Source organism: Barbus barbus (assembly GCF_936440315.1).
Source record: "Barbus barbus genome assembly, chromosome: 31".
NCBI lineage: Eukaryota > Metazoa > Chordata > Actinopteri > Cypriniformes > Cyprinidae > Barbus > Barbus barbus.
The window spans coordinates 4,003,635-4,031,132 of NC_136759.1; the positions used below are offsets into that span (position 1 = coordinate 4,003,635).

The 27,498-nt window shown below is 34.2% G+C and overlaps 1 protein-coding gene across 1 annotated transcript in view; it reads right to left on the bottom strand.

Annotated features, from left to right (window-relative positions):
- Positions 1-388: 388 nt before the first annotated feature.
- Positions 389-27,498, bottom strand: part of LOC306851603 (calsyntenin-2-like) — a 50,463-nt gene continuing 23,353 nt past the window's right edge. Inside the window, exons 6-17 of the mRNA XM_079387986.1 lie at positions 24,615-24,800; positions 23,372-23,629; positions 21,881-22,002; positions 14,415-14,577; positions 11,679-11,845; positions 10,162-10,310; positions 6,168-6,370; positions 4,486-4,656; positions 4,261-4,403; positions 4,065-4,179; positions 2,779-2,960; positions 389-1,105 (exon numbers count right to left, since the gene is read on the bottom strand). Coding sequence (XP_079244112.1) covers positions 935-1,105; positions 2,779-2,960; positions 4,065-4,179; positions 4,261-4,403; positions 4,486-4,656; positions 6,168-6,370; positions 10,162-10,310; positions 11,679-11,845; positions 14,415-14,577; positions 21,881-22,002; positions 23,372-23,629; positions 24,615-24,800 — 2,030 coding nt within the window. The 3' untranslated portion in view covers positions 389-934. The remainder of the gene's footprint in view (positions 1,106-2,778; positions 2,961-4,064; positions 4,180-4,260; positions 4,404-4,485; positions 4,657-6,167; positions 6,371-10,161; positions 10,311-11,678; positions 11,846-14,414; positions 14,578-21,880; positions 22,003-23,371; positions 23,630-24,614; positions 24,801-27,498) is intronic.

Below are 27,498 nucleotides of genomic sequence, written 5' to 3' on the forward strand. Positions count from 1 at the left end.
TGAAAAATGACAGTGCACAAATGGTGTTTACCCTACAGAATACAAACATTGTATGATTTATTGGTATTTAAAGTTTATTTCAACTGTTGTAAAGACACCACTTGCCACCACAAATGAAGAATGACCCTTGAGTGACCTAAACTTAGGATCTAAAGTAAAACAAAGATGTCTTTAAAAACGTATGTCTTCTTATACAATTGTTTTTAATATAATTTTATGTGACAACTTGCCTGGTATGAAATTTGAGAGCAGTAATCTGTTGTGACTATCACCGACCCACCACTAGATGTTACTGTTGTATATACTTTGTGACAATTTGACTTTAATATATTGTGATTCCAGTATAGCAGAGATTTGCCAGCCATGGTAATGAGGCGACCAATTTCTTAAAACATTTTGTTTTTATTGACCCATGTAAAGAATACAAACATACAGCCCATTCATTTGCACTTTATAATGAAAGAACAGTCATTTACAAAACCACTCACACAAACACACTGCCATGTTACACAGAAGAGAGACCGACCCAGAAAGACTACATTAAAAAGGTGCACGCACGGATTTATAAAAATGTATTGAAGGACGCCAGTTATTAGAGATGAATTTCAGGGTCATTACGATTATTTCACATCAAAAGGGTCTGAGAGAAAACGAGATGCACTGTAGAGGCCTCAAAAACAAACGCACTTTAATCAAAAGCCTGAACAGGCGGCTGCTGGAGTTTCCTAATTTAGTTATTGTCCTCCAGCGGTAGAGACAGAGAGTGTAAAGGGATCAGACGAGATGCAGGACTTTTATTAGTTTGTCACCTCACACCAAAACAACAGTATCACAAAAGATCAGAGCTGTTTCGAAGTGTGTTTGCAGGTCAGCTCGCTTGTATTGCAGGTCACTATAGAATGCTACAGGTAGAGTGCTGTGTTGTGTGTTTTCATCAGTGTGATGTTGATGTTCCCCATTGCATCCTGGTTTGATGATGCATGAAAGACGTGGTAGTTTCCTCTTCATCGCTGCCTGAGTCGGTACTAGAGATATCACAGTCCTCTTCTTCATCTTCCTCTTCCTCCTCAGTTACTTCTTCTGCTGACTGAAGCTCTGGAAAGCTCTAGAATGAACCAAATTAATCTGCTGTGATAAACAAATTATTCCAATTCTTTCCATTAATCTGGTTACTCTCGTTTAAATGAATTACTGTATTGAAAAATGAGACAAGAATGAAGAATTGTAAAGCAACTGTGTGTAGTTTTTGTGTTCTTTTGAGATTTTGGAGGGCCCTACAGTCAAGCAGGTGAAGTTCACTGTCGTAAATATATTACTGTCGTAATTACAGTGGATAGCTATGGAAGCCTGTTTCCACCATTGGGGGAGTTAATTGTGACTTTTTATCTCACAATTCTGACTTTTTTCTCACAGTTTCGAGTTTACATCTCACAATTCTGACTTTATTTCTTGCAATTTTGAGTTTATATTACAATTCTGAGAAATAAGTCAGAATTGTGAGTGTAAACTCGAAACTGTGAGAAAAAAGTCAGAATTATGAGATATAAATTTGCAATTCTGAGCGATAAAGTCAGAATAGTGAGAATTAAAACTCGCAGTTTCCAGCCGAGCGGAAACTTGCTCGGCTGTAATAATCAATATTAATTTGGTTGATTATAATTCTGCTTTGTCACAGTGTTTTCATAATTTTTCACAGGATTTTGTGCTGATGAGGACTCATAATTTATAGTTATTAACAAGGAAATTCACTACAATTGTGAACATTTGGGAAGAAAGTAAGTCATACAGGTTTTTGAAGTGACATGAATGTGAAAATGAACTAATTAATTACATCTCATTCCTTCTTTTCTTTAAAATGCACAAATCCAGGCTAAAGTGAGGCACTTAGTGCGGCCAATTTTAGTGGGGATTTAAAGGCAGAGATGTGAAGCTTTTCATTGTAGAAAAACACATTTTAAATTATATTAAAACATGCTGTATTAGAGCTGTTTAAATAATCATTTCTCAAGTTATTTTAGGGTTTATGGAGTTCTGTTGTCACAACAATGTTGACAATTGAATATAGCATTACACACTTAAAAAAAATAATGTTAAAGGGATAGTTCACCCCAAAATGAACATTCTGTCATCATTTACTCACCAATGTTGTTTCATGTTTGACTTTCGCTCTTCAAAACATCTTTTGTGTTCCAGAGAAAGATGGCATACAGGTTTGGAAAGATATGAGGGTGAGAAAATTTGTATTTTTAGGTGGACTATCCCTTTAATACAAATTACATTATTTAATCTGTGTATTTTAACGTTTACGATTGGCACTAATCACTTCCAACATAAATGCCTCACTGTAACCCAGATTATATATATATATATATTTAAAAAAGTGGAATTTATTTTTTTTGCCACAAATGCTGTCGATTGAGCTTAACTTGAACTTTATTTCTTTAACAACCACAACAGCTCCAAAAAACTAATCTCCCCAACAGGGATCAACAGAGATATTGACTGAGGAACATGTCCAAATGAATGGCAAAATACTAGGCCAATGATCTCTCATATAATTTTGGTGCTTTCATAGTTCTTATAAATGACAGTGTTTACATCAGTTGTTCAGCTCTAGCTGATTGTGAAACTGCTGTGCTGTCCTGTCAGCTATAAAGAAAAGTTTTCGTTTTCACAGAGACTCGTGCATGCTGACAGTTTGACAGGCATCAACATTCTGGCAGCTTCTTTACATTATGGTATCTTGTGTTGCTTGAGCATGTAGACAGTTTGTCGTACCTCCAGAGGGTTGACAGTGATAGAGAGAGAGGATCTGTCACAGTCCGCTTGTTTCTCTGGCAGCGTGTGCGTGTGTATGTGCTCTTGGTTTTGTGGTTGGTTGAGGCGGTAAACACTCAGCAGCACCACCAGCAAGGTGGCGATACACACCACAATGACTGCAGTAGCAATGGCAGGTACGACTGGAGAAAAACAATAAATGCACTTAAATCTCACACCCTATAGACTTTAGAATAAATGTCATAATTTGACAAGAAGCAGTGAGGATGACAGTCCCATCTGTAGTAAATAATGCCATATTTTGCATAGTTTTTTGTCAGTTGATTCCTTAATGATTGCATGTATGATTTTTTTGGTACTTTTAAGGAAGCCTCAGTGAATCAAGCTGGATGTGAATCTTTAAGAACATACATTAGTTACAGTTCTTGGTTCATTTGAGTTTATGAAAGTAATAACTAGTGGTTAACTGAGCAAGTCAGCTGTTCCAGCTGATTCAGTAAGTGATTCATAACCAGTCTTTTTAAAAATACTTTTTTTTTTCAGGATTCAGACTGGCAATGTTTTTTAAACTGGAACCAGTTCTTTTTGTTTCCCATCTTAAATGGGAATACTTTTTATTAACAGCATTTCATTTCTAGATTTATTATTGTTCATTGTTAATTCTTCTTCCTTTATAAAATAGGGTTAGTATGATTGTTTGTTTTAAAGAAATTAATCAATTTATTCTGCAATGATGCATTAAAATGATTGAAAATGACAGTAAACCGTTTAGAATGTTACAAAAGATGCGGTTTCTTTTGAACTTTGTTCATCAAAGAATCCTAAATGTATCAGTTTCCACAAACATATGGAACAGCATGACTGTTTCCAACACTGATAATAATCAGAAATATACATGAGCATCAATTCAGCATGTTAGAATGAGTTCTGAAGGATCACGTGACTGAAAACTGGGGTAACCATTATGCTTTAAATCACAGGAATAAATTACATCTTACAATATATTGAAATAGAAAACAGTTATTTTAAATTGTAATAATATTTCACAATATTACTGTTTTTACTGTATTTTTAATCAAGTAAATGGTTAACAGAAGAGACTTCTTCCAAAAATCTTGCCAACCCCAATCTTTTGATTGGTAGTGTATGACTTAATTATAACTATTTTTGTATTTTGAGACATTTTTGTTTCATATTTGGTATCACCTCAGCTAATATTTAAAAAATTAACATAATCACAGACACACTTAATTCAGTCGGACACAATCATTATGACTTTCACTCACCCAAGCTGTAGCTGTTGGATTCTATGACTGTAGGATGAATAATTTGCATGTATTTGGGTGGAGCCATCACATGATTGACATGTTCAATAGCTTCCTCGATGTGAAGAATGTTGACCTTGGAGAAAGAGTGATAGAGAGCATCTTTAGGACATAGATCAGAGCCGTGGCTTAGTGCATTTATTTGTTTGGTTCTCACCTGTAATGTATACCGATCGCTGGTGTAACGTCTGTTGAGCTCAGAACAGGTGAGTCTGAAGGTGCGGATGGAGTCGACAGCCTGATGACTCTGAAAACGCACCTGTCTGATCACCTCTGTGTAGTGAGAGATGGAGTCCACACCTAAAACAGATGTAGAAGATGAAAGAGGTGAGGAAATTGTGTTGGGAAAGACAAAAGTTAGTTGCCGAGTTTGTGTTTTTACCATATATGGACATGCCGGTGCTAGAGTTGGCATATTCCAGGTGTTTGCCCAATAAGGCGCTGTGGTGCAGTTCCAAACTCTCTAGCCCCGCCCTTAACTCCTCCCCCAACACCATGATGTCACAGTAGTCCAGATTATGTGTGATTTCCTTAAATGCACCTGACCTGTGATCTGCACACATACAAAGATGACACAAATTTTAATGAATAATAATAATAAATAAATCTTTCTTTCTCTGCCATAATTCCCACAGTTTTCAGAAATATAAAAGCCATGTAATATATGCAATATAATATCCTTTTTTTTTTGGTCTAGTTCCTTTTTTTTTAAAAGTCTCCTTTTAAATTACGCATATTAACACGTGTATAATATTTAATATATCAATTTGGTTTCTATATGCAAATGACCTCTATTCAGATCATGTACCCGAGTAGTTCATATACAGTGGGACTAGTTGAATTTTAATCTTTATAAATTTATACTACTGTTCAAAGGTTTGGGGTCGGTAAGACTTTTTAAGTTAATTAATTTTTAAAATGTTTTTATGTGTTTGAAAAAACACATAAAAAATACAGTAAAAATAGTAATAAATCTTATTAATATATGTTATTAATGATAAAATATTATTACAATTTAAAATAACCCTAAACATATTTTGAAGGGCTATTTATTCCTGTGATGCAAAGCTGAATTTTCAGCATCATTACTCCAGTCTTCAGTGTCACATGATCTTCAGAAATCATTCTAATATACTGATTTGCTGCTCAAGAAACATTTCTGATTATTAGCAATATTGAAAACAGTTGTGCTTCATGTTTTTGTGGAAACTCTGATACTTTTTTTTCAGGATACTTTGAGTAGAAAGCATTAGAAATATTAATATTTTGTTTTACATGTCTTTACTTTGACTTTTGATCAATTTATTGCATCTTTGCTGAATTATTCACCCCCAAGGCTTTTGAATGCTAATGAATATCTATATAGTGACGGAAACTTTATTTGGAAAGAGCAAGCAAATGTAGTTTTCTAGAATTTGTCTCATTTAAAGTAAACAAATTAGCCCTCAGAATAATGGAGGGAGAGGCGTTTCAGATTTAGAAAAGCATCCTCATGAAAGACTCATGTGTTGTGTTGTGGTGTGAGGGTGGAAGGTGCAGTGAGCATCTGTCTTTTATGATTTATTAACATGTTTTTTTGCATTTACTGTTTCCCACCAAAACAGCATGACACCTGCGGTCTGTCAGTGAATAATGTGCTCTGCACTGCGTTTGGGGACTTTCTTTGTGGGTTGTTTTCATTAGCAGTGTTTTTGTTGCTGAAATAGTTCACCCAAAAAGGACAAATCTGTCATCATTTACTCAACTTCATGTCTCTGACTTTTCTTTTGCTCAACAAGGTAAAGTTTACCAGGATGCTTTGGCATAGAATGGATCCTGTCAAGCTCCAAAAATGATGATAAAGCACTCGTAAAAACACAACTTGTGCACTATTTTCTGAAAAAGTTCCCTCTTAGATCTCATTCCTGTCTATTCAATATGGTGGGTCAAAACAGATTTGAATAAGCACTACAATATATAGCTTAAATCTTAAGTTTAGAATGATATGAAGGTGAGTAAATAATCATTTTGAACAAATGATCCCATTAAGAGAAGAAAGGTGATTCTAGAAATGGTTCTCTGTACCTGTGTTTGTCTGTCCGTCGCTTTTTGTTACTGTGCTAATGATATGCAAATCTCTGAACAGGGATAGGCCGAGGGCAAGGTCAGCGGCGGGGACGGTCAGGTGCTCCGCCCCAGTGATTGTGATGCGTAGTTCACTAGGCTGCATTACCATGACAACTGCCTCAATATCAGGCACAGAAATACACACATCCTCTCCGAAACACCTGCAGAGATCACAAACACAACATTCTTTCACTTTTGTGTTATTTTAGATACAGACACACACAAAGACACAAACACACACATACAGGGTCCAAAAGTAAGCAACAAATGCAACTGCCATATTGCCAGTGGCTTTATTAGGAACTTTTATCCTAATAAATCCTTTTTTTTTCCAGATTTAAGCTTATGAATAAATAAGCTTTCCATTAATGTATGGTTTGTTAAGACAATATTTGGCCGAGATACAACTATTTGAAAATCTGGAATCTGAGCATGCCAAAAAAAAAAAAAAAAATTTGTTTAAATCGCCTTTAAAGTTGTCCAAATGAAGTTCTTAGCAGTGCATATTACTAATCAAAAATTAAGTTTTGATATTTTAACAGTAGAAAATTGACAAAATATCTTCATGGAACATAATGAATCACAATAATGATTTTTGGCATAAAAGAAAAATTTTGACCCATACAATGTATTGTTGGCTATTGCTACAAAAATATGCTCCAAGGTCACATATAAAGTTGATAAACTTTTATCAATTCAGTTGAAATTGGCAAAAGTTAATTAATTAAAAGTTAAAATAATTTTCCATCACATATAATTAATATTTAGCAGGGTTATTTTAGTCTTATTGAGATTCTATTATAGTTTTTATTGATATTTTGAATATTAATATTTTTATTCTGGTTTTTTTTCTAAAGTTTTACTGATTTTGTTGTGTGTTTTTGTAAATTTTTTGTTATTTATTTTATTATATATAATTTTTATAGTGTAGTTTTTTTAGTAGGCTACATCAAGATAAACTAAATGAAAATGAGAAATGTTGCCTTAATTGGGAACATACATAATATTTATTTTATATTTTATTTATAAAGTTTATTTTATTTCAAGTAACAAATTGTTCTATGCTTGGGGTTTTTGTTTTAGTATAATAACCCTGATTTAGAGCTGGTAAATTGTTTCAGCTCACTTGTCATTGGCAGGTTGGGCATAAAGTTAATTTTGGGTCCTGCAAACACTCCCTCAGAGGGGAAGACATCTCCACTTGGATTTAAATAATAAGAAGCATTCGACAGTGATGTGTAGAGTGTAAACAAATGACTTGGAGCTGTTCCCAGCTCATTACGGAGACTGCAGCGCTGATAACTTCACACAAAGAGGAAAAACTACCCCTGCAGTGAAATAATAACACTTCAGCTTTCTTGAATCTCACAGTAATTGGACTTAATAAGCTTAAAAGCAAAACACAAATGGTGTTTACTAGAATTAATTTACAACTCGAGTGATTTCACCACCGCGAAGCAGCTCTGAACGACAGGAAGTAGGAAGTCCATTATCCACAAATGAACACAGATCCACCTTCTCTAATTAAAGATGTTGTTCTTAATCCTGACGCAAACAACAACTTGCATTCATCAACAGACAGGAAATGAATGGAGGAAACCATCTGTGACTGAAGGTTTAGATATGCTGAGGCTTGAAGAGATTCATTCATATTTCGTTGTAAAAACAGCTGTTTGCTACAAGATACAGTTGGTGTAAACTAAAATATTAATTTACGATCTGTGACGATTGACATCTTTAGCCCTATGCTTGGATGTTAATCGTTTCTCAGGGTGACGCGTGTCGAACATATGCTTGGATTTTCCATAATGAAATTCATGCATTCGACTGGCAGTGGATAATGAAGGATGAGGCATTCTGCCATTCTCTGAACCTGGCCGTTTGCCTCACATCTGTTTAAACACATGAACATATTCCAACATGGCATTGAAGGAGCCAAGTGTAAACTTTGTTCAGTAGTGAATATTTCATTTTGCATGATGATTTTATCCTAGTTTTACATTTATATGCCTTTTTTGCTATAATTTATTGTTCACCTAAAATTAAACTTTCACAACAATATTAATTTAATGGTGTAATCATTAGCCAGTCTCAAAATAAGTCCTTTTTTAATGTAAATATTGGAATATATTGTATTGTATTGCAATAATATTTTTAAAAATATATTTATTTATTTGAAAGGAAATCCCTTATTGAAAAACCATTTAATAAGTATTTAATAAGTTCAATAAATGAATGATATTAGTAATGAGTTAATCTCAATATTGGCCAAAATAATGGTAATTATGATTCTTCTTGCATCATAAATTCCCTTGTAGCATTTAAAACAAGTTTTATTTGAAACAGTATAGCATTTTATCTGTTAATAACACACAAATAATTAGCATTGTTATTGGCAGAATTATAAAGATAATTATATAATATTTGCAGTGCATCCCTGATTATTAGACCACACATTTTATTCTGGCTCGTGGGAGAAAAACACTGATATCACTGTCTAGCTCCTGTAAATGTTGAAATGACTTCAGGTCTCCATGCAAAACAAGTTCTTGCTTTTCCATGTTTACGTCATTACTTTTTATGCCAAGGTGATATTGTGTTTCCCTTAATTCTGAGTTTTTGTCTCCTTTACAAGCAATCTGTTATTTTGCAAAAGTGTAAATGAATCATGTAAAAAAGTTACTAATTATGCAAAACCACACGCTTGTGCTTAATTTAAGTCTGTGATCAGCAAGTTTTAAGAATGAGAGAAGCTAGAGTTCAGTTATATGTCTTACAGTAATATAATACTTGGTCTATTATGTGTGTTTTAGTGTTGTGCATATGTGTGTGTGTTTTCATGCTAATTCCCTGTTGCTCCTGCTGAAGGAACTCCGCCCACTGGCTGTGCTGAAGCCTCTGAGGGGCGGGTCATAATCCTCTAGGGGCTTATGCATATTCATGATCTGCTTTGAATAATCATGGGGCGCCAGTGGGTGCATTTCTGTTCCAAAAAAATTCAAATCTCTCTGTTATTCTCTTTCCATTTCCCTGTCTGTACATAAAAATTAAACCTCCCTAAGCGTGGAATATGAATTAGATAAAAACAGAATAAGAGTAAAGGATAGAAGAAGTGTTAGGATTGCTTATAGTATGATTAGGGATTTGAAATAGCAAGCAGAAAATGTACAAATCTAGTTACAAATAACACTCAATAAAGGTTCTGGTTCCATGAAGAACTTTTAACATCAATGGAACCTTTCCAATGTTCTAAATAGTGGAAAAGGGTTGCCAGATTGAGGACTTTGGAAGGTGACGAGCTTCACACTGTAAGTCGATGAGTTGATTTTTGTTTTAATATTCCTCTGGTCATAGAGCTCTTTACATGGATGCTGAAGCGTTTTAGGTCAGGAAGAATCTGCGATATCTGATCCATTTCATTTGCTGGCTTCTATGGCTGCAATACGCTGTGTTTTCCACCAACTGGCAACACTGGATGTCAAAATACTATTGGGTAAATTGGCAGTGGGTGGAATCACACAGACCAAAACAAAAATAGACATTGCGACATGGAACATAGATTTCAAAGTAGAATAAATGTAGCATTGTTTTTCGGAGAACAAGTATGTAAACTTACATGTTTCCTAAACCTCTACAAACATATAATGGTATTTTTATGCTTTAGTACAGTCAAAAAATTTAATATAGCACCTTTAAATGTTAGAAAGTAACACATTGAATTAAATGTCAATTTTTAAACTAGAAAGACTAAAATGATATTGTAAAGCATTCTTCAATATTTTTTTAATAACTTTTCCAGCAAGAGTCGATGCACAGTTAGAACTTCTGGGATGCATATCAGAACTGTGCAACCAGATATAAATGGTTTGATCATTCATATTGCCATATTCCAGAGCTAAAATTCCAGTATGGTAGTTCAGAAATGGGATCTCATGAATATTTATAATCTTACTGCACTGCCGTCGAGATCCGGAGGTGACGCGATCCCTTGGTGGGAAACTGCCGCGAGTTGATGTAAGAAACTTTTCTCAGTGCGCCGTTCATCTGCTCCAGATCCTCTCCCTCCATCACCACCAGAGACTGAGCGGGATTCAGATGAAACTGAGAAAAAGACAGAGACAGAAAAATGTGAGATATTATACTACCAAAGTGTCTATGAGAGTGAGCATTTGAGGTAGAGTTGTGCAAAACTCAGAAATTAAATGTCTGTGGATATAAATTTGAATTTGAATGTCAGGAATTCAACAAAGGAATTGTAACAATTACATTAAAAAACAACTTTAATAATGCATATTTTTTCAATTTTGAATTTTATTTCTACACTGAAAAATATTGGCGTAGAAACAATTTTCACCTAGAAATTGCTAGAACATTTCAGAATGACAAAAACGTGCAAGTAGCACTGAATTAAATGAATATTTTTTTATTTGCAACTTTGAAAATTAATTTTTATAGTGCTATATTCTGTAAAACAAAAATCACATTTTAACTGTAAATGTCTGAAACAATTTATTATTTTTATAAATTGCTATTAAATCTATATAACTTATTATTTATCAGTGTCAATTATTATTAAATGTATTGAATTTAAATAAGGTTGTTCTGTATGTATATATTTTTACTTTTTTTTGTAAAACTACAAGATTTGTTTTTTAAAGCGTAATTTTGCTCTAAAATATTTCAGTGATTATTGTTGTGTAGTGTAAATAGGCTATTAAACTATAGAGTCAGTTCTTGTCAATGAATTGGTCAAATGAATTAGTAAATTGGTGTTTTTGAATGATTTTATCAACATCCAAGTCTGGATCAGAAATGAATTAATATAATTGACTGTTTTGTGTATGTTAACAGGTGTTTTTAGGTCATTTATGTGGCGAATTTTATGATAAACTACACTTACAGCAGCTATATTAATTTTAATTTCAACTCAAATTCTGCATGTTGTTATTTAAAAGGCATTATGAGTTTGGTTCTGAATGAAGTACAATCCTGCTTTGAGCTTAAGAGCGATCAGACCACCTGAGTGAAGGAACACCTGTCTTCTGTCTCTCACTAACACTGACTCTCTGTCTGTCAAACCTGCTTTCATTTGATCCTCAAATCTTCCCTAGAGCTTCTCGAATACAATAGAACAGAACACAGGAAAGCAAAGCAGAAAATGGAAAATGTGCGTACAGAAATATCTCTCCTCAAGTCTCGTCTCCTAGTTTTTCATCACTTTTTCCTCGTTATTTTTAAACAAAATAGTGAGTTTCATCTCTTTTCTATGGTTTTATTCATGGCAAATTCCTTTTCAGAACTAATGCAATGTGACTTACAGTATACAAATGACCAGATTGTGCAATCAAATCTGTTACCTTGAACTAGTTGAGCATTGCACATTGGCTTCAAGCACAGCTCATTCATTCAGATTTGTAATTTAGAGTTTGTACAGTGTTTTATAAAATTAGCCGTGAATGTGTGTGTAACCTTTATCCTCTGTCCGAGGCTCTCCAGTGAGGTGATATCCAATCCTTCTTTGCAGGCCTGTAGGCAGGAGATGATCTTCTGGCTTTCGATCTTTCCAGGTCGTATCGCCAGTCCAGACAAACTGCCTCTGAAATACTGCGTGAACTTTGCTTTAGAGACCTCACCACCTGCACACAAACACATGTGACATGTGATAGGATTCCTATCATATCAGAAGCTTCTGTAGCATTTTATTAAGTCCATTTATAATGTTTCTCGCACCAAATCCAGTCACGATTTAGTTTTTCTTGACCTTGCATTAACCGACTAATAGAATTAAATAGGCTCTTTTGGGTCAGATTTTATGTGAAAGAAACCAATACTTTTATTAATCAAATATTCATTATATGTATCAAAAGTGATAGTAAAAATGTATAATGTTACAAAATATTTCTATTTCAAATAAATGCTGTTCTTTTGAATTTTCTATTTATCAAAGAATCCTGAAAAAATATAGCAGTTTCCAGAAAAATACTGATAGTGATACATGTTTCTTAAGCAGAAAATCTGCATATTAGAAGGATTTCTGAAGGAACGTGTGACACTGAAAACTGGAGTAATGATGCTTTAATTTCAGCTTTGATCACAGCAATAAATTACATTTTAACTTGTTTTCAAATAGAAAACGTCTAAACCGATGTCAATTGTGTGATGGTTTCTGATTGGCCCATTTTTGCTGCCTAGTTTCCATAAATGGTCATGGTAGACTGGGGAGGGAGCGTTTGAATGTTTAAGTAGACCTATATGACATATTATAACTGTTTAATTCAAATGGTGCAATCATTTTTTGTAAAATTATTTTCTCAAGGCATTTCTGAATTAAATATTTGGTTGTTTTAAAGAATCCGATAAAGTGGTCGCAAATAGTTATTCGTAAAGGTCTATATTTGTATATACATTTGTAGCATGAAATAAGTGTTATAATCACCACAGTTGCTGACTGATTGGGCAGCTGCCTTTAGTTTCAGACACAGCCACAGTTACATATCACACGTTATTCATCATATACACGCATATTCAATTTCAGCTTCAGTTGATCTAGAGGTCTTCAGAAGCTGCACTGAAACGAACCGATAACATGATTTAACTTAATGGTGACATAAGTCAGAGATAATGAGCAATTACCTGCTGCATCTATCTGCTCTGTATGAGACGTGTCTGTGTGTAATGAAGCCTCTCTGAGTGTGTTTGTGATTGGGTATCTGTGAGCCTCGGGCGATGGCATGCTGATGTGTATCAGGCTGCTGTGTGTGTGGGGGGGGGACTATAGTTTGGAGACAAAATCGTCACAACAATTGATTGAGAGAGAGTTTGGCCTAGCCAGGATTCTCAAACAAACAGATCAATGTGTTGAAGGAATATAGAGAAATGGAGGTTTGCATTTTAGTCTGAACAAAAGGCTTGTGACCCGACCCGTTTGATACTGCCAAAGTTTACGACTGAACTTGCTTACCTTCTCTTCTTCTCTGTCTGAGTGGTGCTTTTGTGTTTTTTCTCTTTTTTCCAGATCACAAAAAGTTTCCACCTTTGTGTTCAACTGATAAAATAATATAGTATATAAATACAGAATTTTCTTTTCGATTAATGCAAAAGTGTGATAAAAGCAGTGTTATTTTTTACACTATTATAGTATTTATTGATAATATTTTATTATTAAATGTATTAAAATATATTTATTAATACTATTATATTTTTTATTTTTAAAAATATTTCTACAGCTTTAATTTATTTTTAATTAGTAATTTTAGCACTTCAACATATTTTATTTCAGTTTGTTGCCAAGGCAATATTTCTAGTTAGTTTGTTTCTATTTGATTATTTCTTGTTTATTTTTTGGCTTTAATATTTACGTGATTTTATTTCTGCTTTATTTCAGTTAACAAAAAACGATTGAGTTAACAATAACACTGGTGAAAGGGTTATTATAGTTAACTAAAACAGAAACTAAAACCATTAAAAACTATTTCATTACTTGAAATAAAACAAACTTTAACTGAAATGCAATAAGACATAAATAAAAATATATTATTTACATTATTAACTTAATGTACTAAAATACCTGAACATAAAAGTTAAATAAAATGAATAAAAACTATACAGACAACCCCCCCCCCCCCCCCCCCCCCCCACTAAAAATGACAAAAACACAACATAAAATAATATGCTATATATTTTTATAGTAGTAATAGTGTCTCAGTGATAATAATATAACTAGCTCTGGTGGTGTAAACTGAACTGAATCATGAGAAATCATTAAACTATTCAGGCTTCACAAATCTTAAAAAGAGAGCAAATGTCCAGTCAGCGCTCATTATATGTTTTCCCACACAAAATGATCTTTTTATTATCCTCTTGTATTGCTTTCATTATGAAACACAGAGAGCATGGGCAGGGGTTTGTTTCCCAAAAGCTTCGTTAGCTAACTATGGTGGCAAGTCCCATTTAACTCTATTGGTAACGATGGAACTTGTAACCATAGTTGCTTTTGGGAAACACACGGCAGGTCAAGAGGTCAACTCATTTGTTTTCCGGAGCTGCGCTTGAGGAAAAGGAAGTGAAACAGGGATTGCAAAAGAACAGATGACATGTTTAGTAAAGAGATATTTGTTCATGCTGTGAGATTTCACATTTCTATTTTCAAGACACTGACCACACCCACAACACACTCTAGCCACGCCCACATCCCATTCCTCCCACCTTGCCAGCAGGCTCCTACAGTGAGCTGCACGTCGATCTGAGAGGAGTGGATGGGCCAGTCATCTGTCACCAGGTACGGGTCATAGGTCACGCCGTCCACATACAGAGTCACCACTGGGAAATCAACGCTGATGACGTAATAATGCCACTCCTTATCACAGATCTGAGAGAAAGAGAGAGAGAGAGAAGTTCACGATATTTCTGCTTTCTCTATATCTGTTGTTTTCATTTCTGTTTCAATGTGTTATTTTAGTTTTATTTTTTCTTTATTATTTGTAATTTTATTATTAATAATAATTTTTATAGTTTTCATTTTAGTTAAAGTAATTTTGTTTTGTGGTGTTGTCTTTTTTATTAAATTTTGTTCTTTTTAAATATATTTAGGCTTAAATTTATGGTCACATGACATGCAGATAAACAGAATATAGGTGTTTTATTTTCAAATAATTGAATAATTTATTCAAATAATTTTTTTATGATTTAATTAAATTTTACTCAGGTCAAAATTTATCTAAAAGTAATCCAAAAGTAGTCAGAACACATTACCTAAAATAAGTAATCTAGATTACATTACTTAATACAACTGTCCTCGTGTCATTTGTAATCAGTAACAGATTACAATTTGTAATGAAGTAAATTAAATAAATATATAAAAATGATTTTGGAATTTTATTTTTAAGTTTTAGTAATTTTATGTGCTTTTGTCAGTTTTTTTTTATTTGTAGCTATAATTAGTTTAAGTAGTTTTAGTACTTCACCTTAAACGTACTGTATTTTATTTCAGTTAAGTTGCAAAGGCAACATTTCTAATTTTCATTCAAGTTGTTTAAGTTTTGAATCTAATATTTATATTTTATTTCAGCATCACTTCAATGAAAGAAAATGACTTTTAATAGTTTTAGTTAACAACAACAGCCTTGTTGAAATCACTAACCCTATAGAATAGTTATAGAGATGCTGGTCTTCTTGGCAAACAAACAGACAGGCAGGTTTACATGTAAAGTTGCGTGAGTGTGTGTTTGTTGATGAGGGTAATCTCTGTCTGTGTTTGGCCCGTTTGGACCGCTGCCAGTCAAAAGCACACGGCAGCAGACGGTTTCTGCTCGCTCTGTCACACACAGTGTGTGTTTGTGTGTCTGGCAGGCGGTCTGGGTCGTAGAGTCTAGTGGAACTGATTGTTACACCCTCAGACGAATCCATCAGACATTTCTCATCTTCACTCTCATTCCTCCTGCACCTGAAATCTCACCATCAGTCTCACTTCTTCTCACTGTCACACTCTCTCCTACCAAATTGAAGCTTATATCCTCCTTTTTCCCTTCCCACAATGCCCACAATTTCCCAAAGTTTCTCTGTATCGTTTCCATTTCTGCAGAGAAACGACATACAAGACAGTATAAAGAAAGAAAATGGTTGTTTTCATAACAATTAAATACATTTCCAACCCAAACTCTCATTATTGTAATTCATTTGGATGATTTTATATTTCTTATTAATTTTGCACACATTTTGCCTGATGAATGATAAAATGGATGAAACAATCCAAACACTGTAGCAACCATATATCAATCTACCAAAATGTCTTAGCATATTTTTTAATTAATACAATTAATTTATAAATGTGTGTTTTATAAATTAATCCACACACACACAAACACACACACACACACACACACACACACACAAACACACACATAAATTAATATATATATAATATATATATATATTAATTAATTGTCTTATTTTATATCTATATATATATATATATATATGTGTGTGTGTGTGTGTGTGTGTGTGTGTGTGTGAATATATATGTATATTATATATATAGATATATATAATAAATATATTAATTGACTATTTTTGTGGCTGTAATTAATGAATTAATTAAAATATGTAAAATGTACAAAATAATAAAATTACAGTAATGATAATTATGAAATATGAAAATGTCATACTGCAAAAAATATTGATGCACAAAAACAGGCTTTGTTTTCTTTATGCAAAATATGTTCTCGACAGGGACAGAGATTCAGCCACAGCGAGTGTTATTTTTCAGTTATTTTTTTTTATCGATTCCTTCTCTCTGTGTTCTTATTATGAATAAATTGATTTATTTTTCTTTAAATTTCACTTTTATACTCTATTGGTATTCGTCTCGTATTCCATTCAGTTTGTCAGCCTCTCTTTTCAGTCTCTTTCTCTGTGTCTCTGGGCAGGCATTGATTTTCTGCAGAGGTGTGTGTGTGTGTGTGTGTGTGTGTGTGAATGTGTGTGTGAATGCGAGAATGGCTGGGGATAGCAGTTGTGGTTCATGCAATCATGTTGATCCCGATTTAGTCATTTAATAACAGTTATTTTACATCTAGCACACATTACTGTGGTTTTCAGTTTTATAAGCATGCAGAAAACAGGTACGTTCTAGAATTAATCCGAGTTCGGAAGCACTCATGCTATCCCTGTGATGTTTTCTCTGTGTGTGTTCAGTAAAATGCACAGTGCTTGATAGAGTTGGTAGAAGACTTATAGCTACACTAAGCCAAAGTCCACTTGATGGCAAGGCAATTTATCAAAGACAGAGTGAGCAAGAGAGGTAGAGAGAGTCTCTTGCTCTGGCTACTGTGTATAGACCGCCAGGGCCATATACAGATTTCCTAAAAGAATTAGCAGATTTCCTCTCAGATCTATTGGTCAATGTTGATAAACTGCTAATTGTCGAAGATTTTAACATTCACGTTGATAACACAAATGATGGGTTAGGACTTGTGTTTACTGACCTAATAAACTCTTTTGGAGTCAAGCAAAACGTCACCGGGCCCACTCATCGTTTTAATCATACGCTAGATTTAATTAAAGCGCATGGAATTGATCTTATCGATATAGATAGCGTACCTCAAAGTGATGATGTTACTGATCATTTCCTTGTATCGTGCATGCTGCGTATTACTGATATTAGTTATATGGCTCCGCGTTATCATCCGGGCAGAACTATTGTTCCAGCCACCAAAGACAGATTCACAAATAACCTGCCTGATTTATCTCAACTGCTCTGTGTACCCATAAATACACATGAACTAGACGAAATGACTAGCAACATGGGCACTATCTTCTCTAATACATTAGAAGCTGTTGCCCCCCTCAAACTGAAAAAGGTTAGAGAAAACCGTACTGCGCCATGGTACAACAGTTATACCCATTCTCTCAAGAAAGAAACTCGTAATCTTGAGCGCAAATGGAGAAAAACTAACTTGGAAGTTTTTAGAATTGCGTGGAAAAACAGTATGTCCAGCTATAGACAGGCTTTAAAAGCTGCCAGGGCAGAGCATATCCGCAAACTCATAGATAATAACCAAAACAATCCAAGGTTCTTATTTAGCACAGTGGCTAGATTAACTAATAAACACACGCCACCCGATCTAAATATTCCCTCAGATTATTTAAATTTATAGAAGCACAAGCTAATAGATTGTGTAAAAAATATAAAAGATTGGATGACCAATAATTTCCTCCTATTAAATTCAGATAAGACAGAGATATTACTTATTGGACCAAAAAACAGTACACAGAATCTCGTGGATTATAATTTGCAACTAGACTGATGCACTGTTACGTCCTCTAAAGTCAAAAATCTGGGTGTTATTTTAGACAACAACTTGTCCTTTGAAAATCATATTTCCCATGTTACAAAAACAGCATTCTTCCATCTTAGAAACATTGCCAAGCTTCGAAGCATGCTACCAGTTTCTGAAGCAGAAAAGCTAGTTCATGCATTCATGACCTCTAGACTGGACTATTGTAATGCACTGCTAGCTGGTTGTCCTGCATCTTCAATAAACAAGCTACAGATAGTCCAAAATGCAGCGGCTAGAGTTCTTACCAGATCAAGAAAATATGATCATATTACTCCAATTTTACAGTCTCTGCACTGGCTACCTATTCAGTTCCTTATCATTTACTAAATATTATTACTTGCCTATAAGGCCCTAAATGGTTAAGCTCCTGACCTAACTCGTCTTCTACCGCGCTACAATCCAACCCGCTCCCTAAGGTCGCAAAACTCTGGACTTTTGGTAGTACCTAGGATAGCAAAGTCCACTAAAGGAGGTAGAGCTGTTTCACATTTGGCTCCCAAACTCTGGAATAGCCTTCCTGATAACGTTCGGGGTTCAGACACACTCTCTCTGTTTAAATCTAGATTAAAGACACATCTCTTTAGCCAAGCATTCACATAATGCATTTTATAATCTTGTACTGCAGTTATATCTGATCAAATGTACATTATTATTATTCTTTAGCTTGGGTTGAACAAATCATTTTTGCTTAGATGGAACAGCAGCTACGCTAATTATGTCTCTATTTGTAACATCCCGTGGTAACTAGGAAGTACAGAAGCTTTGGATCCAACCCTTAAATGATCTGAGATGACCGAACACCTGAGAAAAGATGATGCCAACCTCAGAGGATGCCAACGCTCAGACAACATACAGAATTACCAAATTTTGCCATAAGTTAAATATATTAAGGTTCTGCAATATATAAATATATTGTGGAAACTTAATTTCCTGTAGAGCTGCTTTGCAACGATTTGTATCGTAAAAAGCTCTATACAAATAAACTTGAACTTGAACTTGAACTTATAACTGTTGTCAAAGAGTGAGTGCCATTCAAGAAAATCAACCAACATTAACAAATACAAAACAAACAAACAAAATTAATTTCAATAAATTTGTCTTACACCTTTGGTAGATTTTTTTTCTAGTTTAATGCTTAAACTTAATTAATCCAATTAACTTAATAATTCAATTAAATTCTCAGATTCTTAAAAAAAAAACATTAAACTAGAAAAATATTTTTTCTACACTCTTAAAAATAAAGGTGCTTCACGATGCCATAGAAGAACCTTTTTGTCTCAATGGTTCCATAAATAACCTTCAACATCTGAAGAACCTTTCTGTTTCACTAAAGGTTATATGGTAATAAAAGTATTAATTATTTCTGACTAACAATAAATAAAACATAAATTACTTAAAAATGCAGCCTGTAAATAAGAGTTTCGAGACTGAGTGTGAGGACAAATTTAGGTGCATATGATGCTGTTGTGAATCCGGTGGAATTTTTTCTGCATGCATAAATATACTAAGTGTAAGGTTTATTTTATTTCATTTTGCAACAAATGCGTAAAGCAAACGGAGGAAAAATTATGTTTGTGAAGTTCAGTGAAACACTGGAATTGGCATTTATTGAGTCAACACCCAGCACTCGTCCAACAAAACTTCATATTTGTATTAATATTCATCTTTTAATATAATTTTCATAATGGAAACACAACACCATCTACTTACTGATTAAATTAAACTCAGATTCTTGAAAAAAGCTAATTTAATTAGATCTCTTTCCTCTGCGGGTAGAGGGGAAAAAAAGCCTTTAGGAAAGATATAAAAAAGATCGCTCATGTTCTTTGAAGTGTCTGAGATGTGCAAAGACCAAAATGTTTCTCCCTCAGGCCAGTGGACCCTCAACCCCATATATTTTATGTAACGCATTTATGTATTCGTGAAACTACATTATGAAATTCATTTTAAGGTGGGGTGAAGTTCTTCAAGAGTTGGTTCTCCACTGGGGAAAAAGGCTCTTTGATGCTTAAAATCTCCGTAGAATCTTTAACTATCTTTGCATTTTCTAATGCTGAGCATGTAGGTAGCAAATGTACAGTTATGGTAATGAAGATTTCAAAGGAACAGAAAAAATAAATGAAAAATAAATGCAACTGCACTGCTTCAGATCCATGCTATCTGTGCTAAATGGGCTCTTCAGAATAGCTTGTGGTTTGATGCTCTGATGTTTAAGTTGATCTTTCATCAGTTTGTTTGTTCTGGATGGCAGAACCTCTGTGCCCAATCCTTTTGGAGGAGTTTGTGTTTTAAAGCCCCCCTGCCATTTCTTCTGATGGGTTTTTAAGTGGTCTTTGGCAGATACGTTCATGCAGGACACTGCTAGTTTTGTGTTGTGCTGTGTTTGTGTGTTTGTTCTCAGATAATTAAGTCTTCCCGCAGCTCCGTTCTCTGGCACAGCTAAAAAAAACACTCTCTTAATGACTGCACTGTTTTTTTCTCTCTTTATTCTAAGGCTTTATCTTCACCCTAAAAAGTCTATCTATCTATCTATCTATCTATCTATCTATCTATCTATCTATCTATCTATCTATCTATCTATCTATCTATCTATCTATCTATCTATCTATCTATCTATCTATCGTTCTATCTATCTATCTATCGTTCTATCTATCTATCGTTCTATCGTTCTATCTATCTATTCATTCATCCATCACCTGTTGTTCTGTGTGTCCATCATCCATCCATCAATCATGTTGTTCTATCCATCCATTGCTTGTTGTTCCATCCATCCATCACCTGTTGTTCCATCCATCCATCACCTGTTGTTCCATCCATCCATCCATCCATCCATCCATCCATCCATCACCTGTTGTTCCATCCATCCATCCATCACCTGTTGTTCCATCCATCCATCCATCCATCCATCCATCACCTGTTGTTCCATCCATCCATCACCTGTTGTTCCATCCATCACCTGTTGTTCCATCCATCCATCCATCCATCACCTGTTGTTCCATCCATCCATCACCTGTTGTTCCATCCATCACCTGTTGTTCCATCCATCACCTGTTGTTCCATCCATCCATCCATCCATCCATCCATCACCTGTTGTTCCATCCATCCTTCCATCACCTGTTGTTCCATCCATCCTTCCATCACCTGTTGTTCCTTCCATCACCTGTTGTTCCATCCATCACCTGTTGTTCCATCCATCACCTGTTGTTCCATCCATCCTTCCATCACCTGTTGTTCCATCCATCCTTCCATCACCTGTTGTTCCATCCATCACCTGTTGTTCCATCCATCACCTGTTGTTCCATCCATCCATCTATCATCTATCTATCTATCTATCTATCTATCTATCTATCTATCTATCTATCTATCTATCTATCTATCTATCTATCTATCTATCTATCTATCTATCTATCTATCTATCTATCTATCACGGGTTTGGAACGACATGGGGGTAAGTGATTAATGACAACATTTTCATTTTGGGGTGGAGTAACCCTTTAAACACGTCGTCTAAATTGTTTGTTTTTACTCCACACATGTATTAAATGTGCGTCCTTGAAACTTGCAGTTTTCTAGTGTATTTACTTTAAATTCTCAGCTAATATCAATGGTATAAACTATTTTAGATGCCGCCGAATTGACAACAACAATAGTTACATACACATATATTTCATTTTTGATTAAAATTATTGCTAGGGACAATTTAATAGTCGCTGGATCTTGGTAGGGACATGTGCCTAGTGTCCCTACTACATTATGTGCCCTTGTTTATCAAATTTATATTATCTAAACATGCATACATGATAATGTTTTCCTAGTATAAAACGTCTCTCATACCTGCTCTAATTTCCAGTGGAATTCAGCCGGTCTGAAGGAGTCTGTCTGTGTGTAGTCCGTCCTCAGCAGGAAAACCAGCCTGCAGTTATGCACATACAGAGAGTAATGGTGTCGGTTCATCTCTGAGAGAGACAGAGAAAGTGATAGAGACAGAGATACAAAGAGAGAACGGAGAGGTCAAGAGACAGACAGAGAATACAATTACCTCTTGACATACAAGATAATATCGCTAAATTGAACCTGAGAGAAAAGAAACGGCACAATTTGGTGTATGTTTATCTATATAGAGATCCTGACAGGAGAGGATAGTCAACCTAACAGGGCTGGAAGTACAGCTCCAATCGTCCAGTACCAATCAAATTCTGATCTTAACTGTTTCCTCTTCAATCCTGCTGAAAAGACCAGCGTGAACCTCCATGTCCTGGCTGCTTTTTGCTTGTTAGTTCTGGTTTGGTGCTTGTATCTAATAAAGGCTTATCATGAACTTTTTGGTGACTAAGCTAGTTATACTCTTAAAACTTCCTGTGTGCAATACAAAACTTTACTTAAAGCCTTTATGTATAATGCATTATAAATGTATTCATAATGGACGTTGTAATGCATTACATCGGTTCATAAATAATTGTAACCAAAGCTAAAATGCATTATAATAGTTGAAGGCTTGTTTGTCATGTGTTTTAATGCATTATACTTTTTAAAGGCATAACATATTCTAATGTATTATAACTGGTTACAATTAACATCATACAATGCATTATAAGGTGAATTACAATTACAATTACTTTCACAATGCATTATATATATAAAGGCTTTAAGTAAAGTGTGACCAAACTATCAAGCAAGTCGTGCCATTATGGAAGTTATGGATTTGTTTTGACATTATTATGGGGTATTTAAATAATCCTGTATCAGATATTTCTCCTCAAATTCCATAGGAAAATTATAATTAGACACAAATGAGTCAGTTGGAAAAAGTAAATGCAAATAGCTAAATTTATGTGACTAGCAGCTTAAATCATTTGGTCTTAAAAGAATTTGACGAGAAATTAGTTCATATATTTTTAATAATGAATTATGAAAATAAATAATATATTCTTTTTATTTTAACAATTATACTTAAATTATATCTAAAATAATTACAATAATTATATTGCATATATTAAATTTTATTTAATTTTTATTATTTTTTTGCTTTTTTTAATTCATTTAATTTTCATGTAATAATTCAATTTTAATTTTGTTAAATTTTATTATTTAATTTATTATAATTATTTTGTTATATATTATGTAATTAATAAGTAAATTACTGAGATTTCCAGAGTTTATTGGACCTTATTCCTTAGGGGAAATCAGGGAGGTATGAAAGTCTACATATGCTGTATAGCAGAAACAACAGAGATCTCCTTTTTAATGGCAGGATCCATAAGCTGTTTTTTAAGCAGGTTTCTCCTCCATCTCCCCTCTTCTCATCCAGTTCTCTCTCTGTCTCACCTGTTTTGTCAGAGTTGCAGAGCAGCGTTTCTTTCTCGGCTCTCTGTCCTGGACTCGGCCCGTGCTTCATCCATGTGGTTATGGTGAACTGATGGGTTAGATTCTGAGGGACGACCCAGTCTGGGATCTTGGCAGCTTGACGACCATCAAAGCGGTATGTGAGGTCACTGTCCCGGCCGCCATCCGTCTCAAGAGTCGCCGTCCAATTAAAAACACCGCTGGGGGCCGGCAGAAGATCTGTGCTGCCTGATGAAGCTCCTGGTATGTTGCCGTCATGACCAGCGAGTTTAGAGATAAAATAATCATTTGAAAAACAGATCACAGCTGAGGAAGTTTAAATGGACTTTGACTTTGAAGTTCAAATGAAAAGCCATACAGATTTTGATATTTATTAATTTTACAGAAGTAAATAGGGTTATTAAAATGTGAGTAATGCGCGTACTGATGCATTGATGCGTCATACTAATTTTATGTAATATATACTTTTGTTTAAACTAAAATAATTAATTTATATATATATATATATTTTTTTTTTTTAATGTTTTATGGTATAAATATGGATACATATGTTTTTATGTTTTTATACACATATCTTTTTTAAAAATCATTTATTATTATTTTTTACATTTTGTTATAAATATATAAAAATTAATAATGAACTTCACCTTAAATTATACTTTAAACTATATATATATGTGTGTGTGTGTGTGTGTGTGTTACTATTAAAAATCACTTATTTTAATTTTTTACAAAAATAAAATTAAAAAATTAAAAAAACACACACATATATATATATATATATATATATATATATATATATATATAGAAATTTCCACTGCCTGTCATGTTAAAAATCTCACAATGACTTCAGGTCAGCTTTTGCTTTGTGTGGGATTTCATTACCATATCATTCATTATCACACCATTAATATGACTCTTCACCCCATAGAGTCCAGTGCATTAGGATATGCTGACACGTCATATAAAAGGACCGCTAGTCTTCTTGAATATCTGTGATGAGCTGCATATTTGTATTTTATAGCTTCATTCTTAGTTTCTCAAAACAATCCCTAAGATTTGGATGAATTATGCTTCTAATGATTCTGCACTGAGACACATACCTATTCTAGGACAAGGGTGGAGGTTTTGTCTGACTAGTTTAGCCCTCAGGCACATTTGGTAATTAAACCGACCCGAGAGAAATGAGGAAGCGTGCAATGGAATAAATAGCTGTTAATCATACCGCAGAGCTTCTGTAAGGATCGCTTAGAGTAAGACTGTCTGTCACAGCCTCTCCCAGCACCGCTCGTCTCCAGCTCCACTGTGGTCCTGATCCACGACACCGATCCCGCACACGTCTCCAGGTGCATCTTGGGAAATAACAGCTTACTGCCCGTTCCTGGTTCATAGTCAACAAGCTTGCTCCAGCCTGGGAAGAAAGAAAGTTAGATACTGTTTTGATAAGTAGCTTAAATATTAGACTCTCTGAGCAGGAAAATTAAGCTATTGAGGTCAGTGTTTTCCAGGCGTCCACACAATTAACAAGTCAGTTTTCCCCAACATGAGTGCATTTTAAATACACCTAGATGAAAACACAACCTTCTTTTGTGCATGAGCCAAAACATTCACAAAAGAAGTTAAAACTTAGTGATTGCTATTTACAAAGTAAGTACTGTGGCGGCCACGGGATTATGATATATAGTGATGATATCAAATGGAAATATCATGGTACGCCATTAAAGATTTCCAAAGTGGGATACTATATAGTGTCCAAAAACCTGCAGTCTCAGAAACAAATGTGCAAAAATTGTACCTTTATGGGTACCACAGCTAAATGGGGAGTAGTAATATGTACTCTTTAGGGAAACCCTTTAGGGAAAAAGAAGGTACAAAGGTGTCCCTTTGAGCCCCAATGATAAGCTGTTTTACCCCAAAAGGTAAAACCTCTGCACATTTCTTTTCTAACAGTGTATAAGCATGCTACCTTTTTGTAATTTTTGCATTATCAGCTGTAGATAAATAATCATATACAGCTGCATTAGAGTCAACATGAAGCACAGTTCATAACCAATTTTACTTCCATAATCTGATGCATTTTAGAGTGAAACAGGATATTCTACAAGAAAAATGTCACTATTTTACACTGAAACAACTGCCCACAGGTCAGGGTTGAAACATATTGAAGAGACTGCATTTCCACCCTTGACAGCTTTGTTTTGGTAAATATTTCAGCATTGCGTTGTCATATTTGCTGAAAGTGCATTATTATTATAGACTTGTCTCTAGACATTGATATTCTGGTCTTTAGAAGTTGATGCTCCTTCATTTAAACTAAATTGAGCTAAATCAACACAACTGCTGAACTTTTTTATCATAATTGTGTTTAGTTTGCTTAAATATGTAAAATTACGGTTTACTTAATTTGTGTCGGGACTACATGGACAGTTGTTTGATGCATGAGCTGAAATCGCAAGCTGAATTATTAGTTCCTAGCATGCTTTGTCTAGGACTGAATTGGTAATGTTGTAAATGTTGGAGTTTAGAGTTATTTTATGAATTTATGAGTAAAGGAAAAACCTTTTTAAAAGGCCAGGTTTTTGTTGTTGAAGTTTTTATGGTTACAATTAGTTGGGTTAGGTTGTAGGATGGTTATAAAATGATTTTGGTGTTTGTTACGTCATTTAATCAACATAGCTGTGCTAATATCAGTGCAGTGACAAACTAAAAATGTATGTATGGAATAAATAAAATTTAAAAATCATCTAAACATTTGCCTTATAATTGACTAAAACAAAAAGTATGTACTTATTTACTTCAATTTTATTTAGTTAAACTGGATTTATGTAATTACATGTATGATATTTACTTAAATTCGTAATTTTAATAACAATATACTTGTTATATAGTGAGTAGGTTCACCCTAAGTGTATATTAAATATAATAATGTATATTCAGCACAGTAAGTCTTTTTTGGAGTACAAATATGACAAGAAGCATTTTATTTATGTAACTAACTGAATAAGTCCATTTGTTTGTTTTTTAATGAAGAAGAATCATTTCTTTTTTGTTTTATTCAGTTATAATTTTTAATATATTTGAGGTTTGTTACCCAGAGCTCTTAGTGCATCTGGTGAAATATTACATTTTTCAGGCTACATTGTGGCTGTAATGAATTCTGCAGCCAGTGGTTATTTAACATGAATTTATGGGTGAAAATTAAAACGGCGGACAGTATTAAATGAATTGTGTAAACATGCATTCACACAAAGAGCACACAAATATTAGCTCACACACAAACACACTTTGAGCTGCCGGGTTTGGGAATTTAGAGCTGAAAATGATTATTTTATGCATGGAGGGAGCCTAAAGGTAACAACAAAATGTGTGTGTGTGTGTGTGTGTGTGTGTGTGGATGGTGCATGTCCACCCCTGCTAAATTATTCACCCTTGCTTATAAGACACAACGGGAGCTGTTTGCTTTTCTCTCTCCTTCATGCTTTTATGTCAGATGTGAAAAAATGGCCTTTACTCAAGTTGTCATCATCCAGTGGGCTGGAAAAAAATTGGCCTGAAGCTTCGACCAAATGCTTGTGTGTGTGTGTATGAGAGAGTAAGGAGGAACATGTTTTAAGTTTCCAAACTCACCTGAGGGACAATCACATCAGAAACACATCAAAGTGCATTCTGGGAGACACAAACTACTCGAGACCAAAAGTTTACTTGATTTTATCCATTGTGAGTTGACTGGATGATGAAAAGGCAGTTGAAGGCAAGGAAAAAATTGAGTTTGATGACGTTAGCAGACAAGGAAAGTTTGAGGGCGATTTTAATTAAAAATATAAACTTTTTTGCTTTTGGAATAACATGCACAACAGTTAATGAAACAATTACAGTTTTAAAGCAGTATTTTAAATAGTATTAATTTTCAAATTTTCAAATTATTATTATTTTTTTATTTTGACAGGAGAAAGAAAGTCATACAGATTTGAATAAATTATGACAAAATGTTCATTTTTGGGTGCACTATCACTTTAAGAATATAAATAGGTTTAATTGATCATTTTGATTGAATGTTGACTTGCAGAAGCTTCAATTTTTACGATTCATATTCACAGTTTTGATCAAAT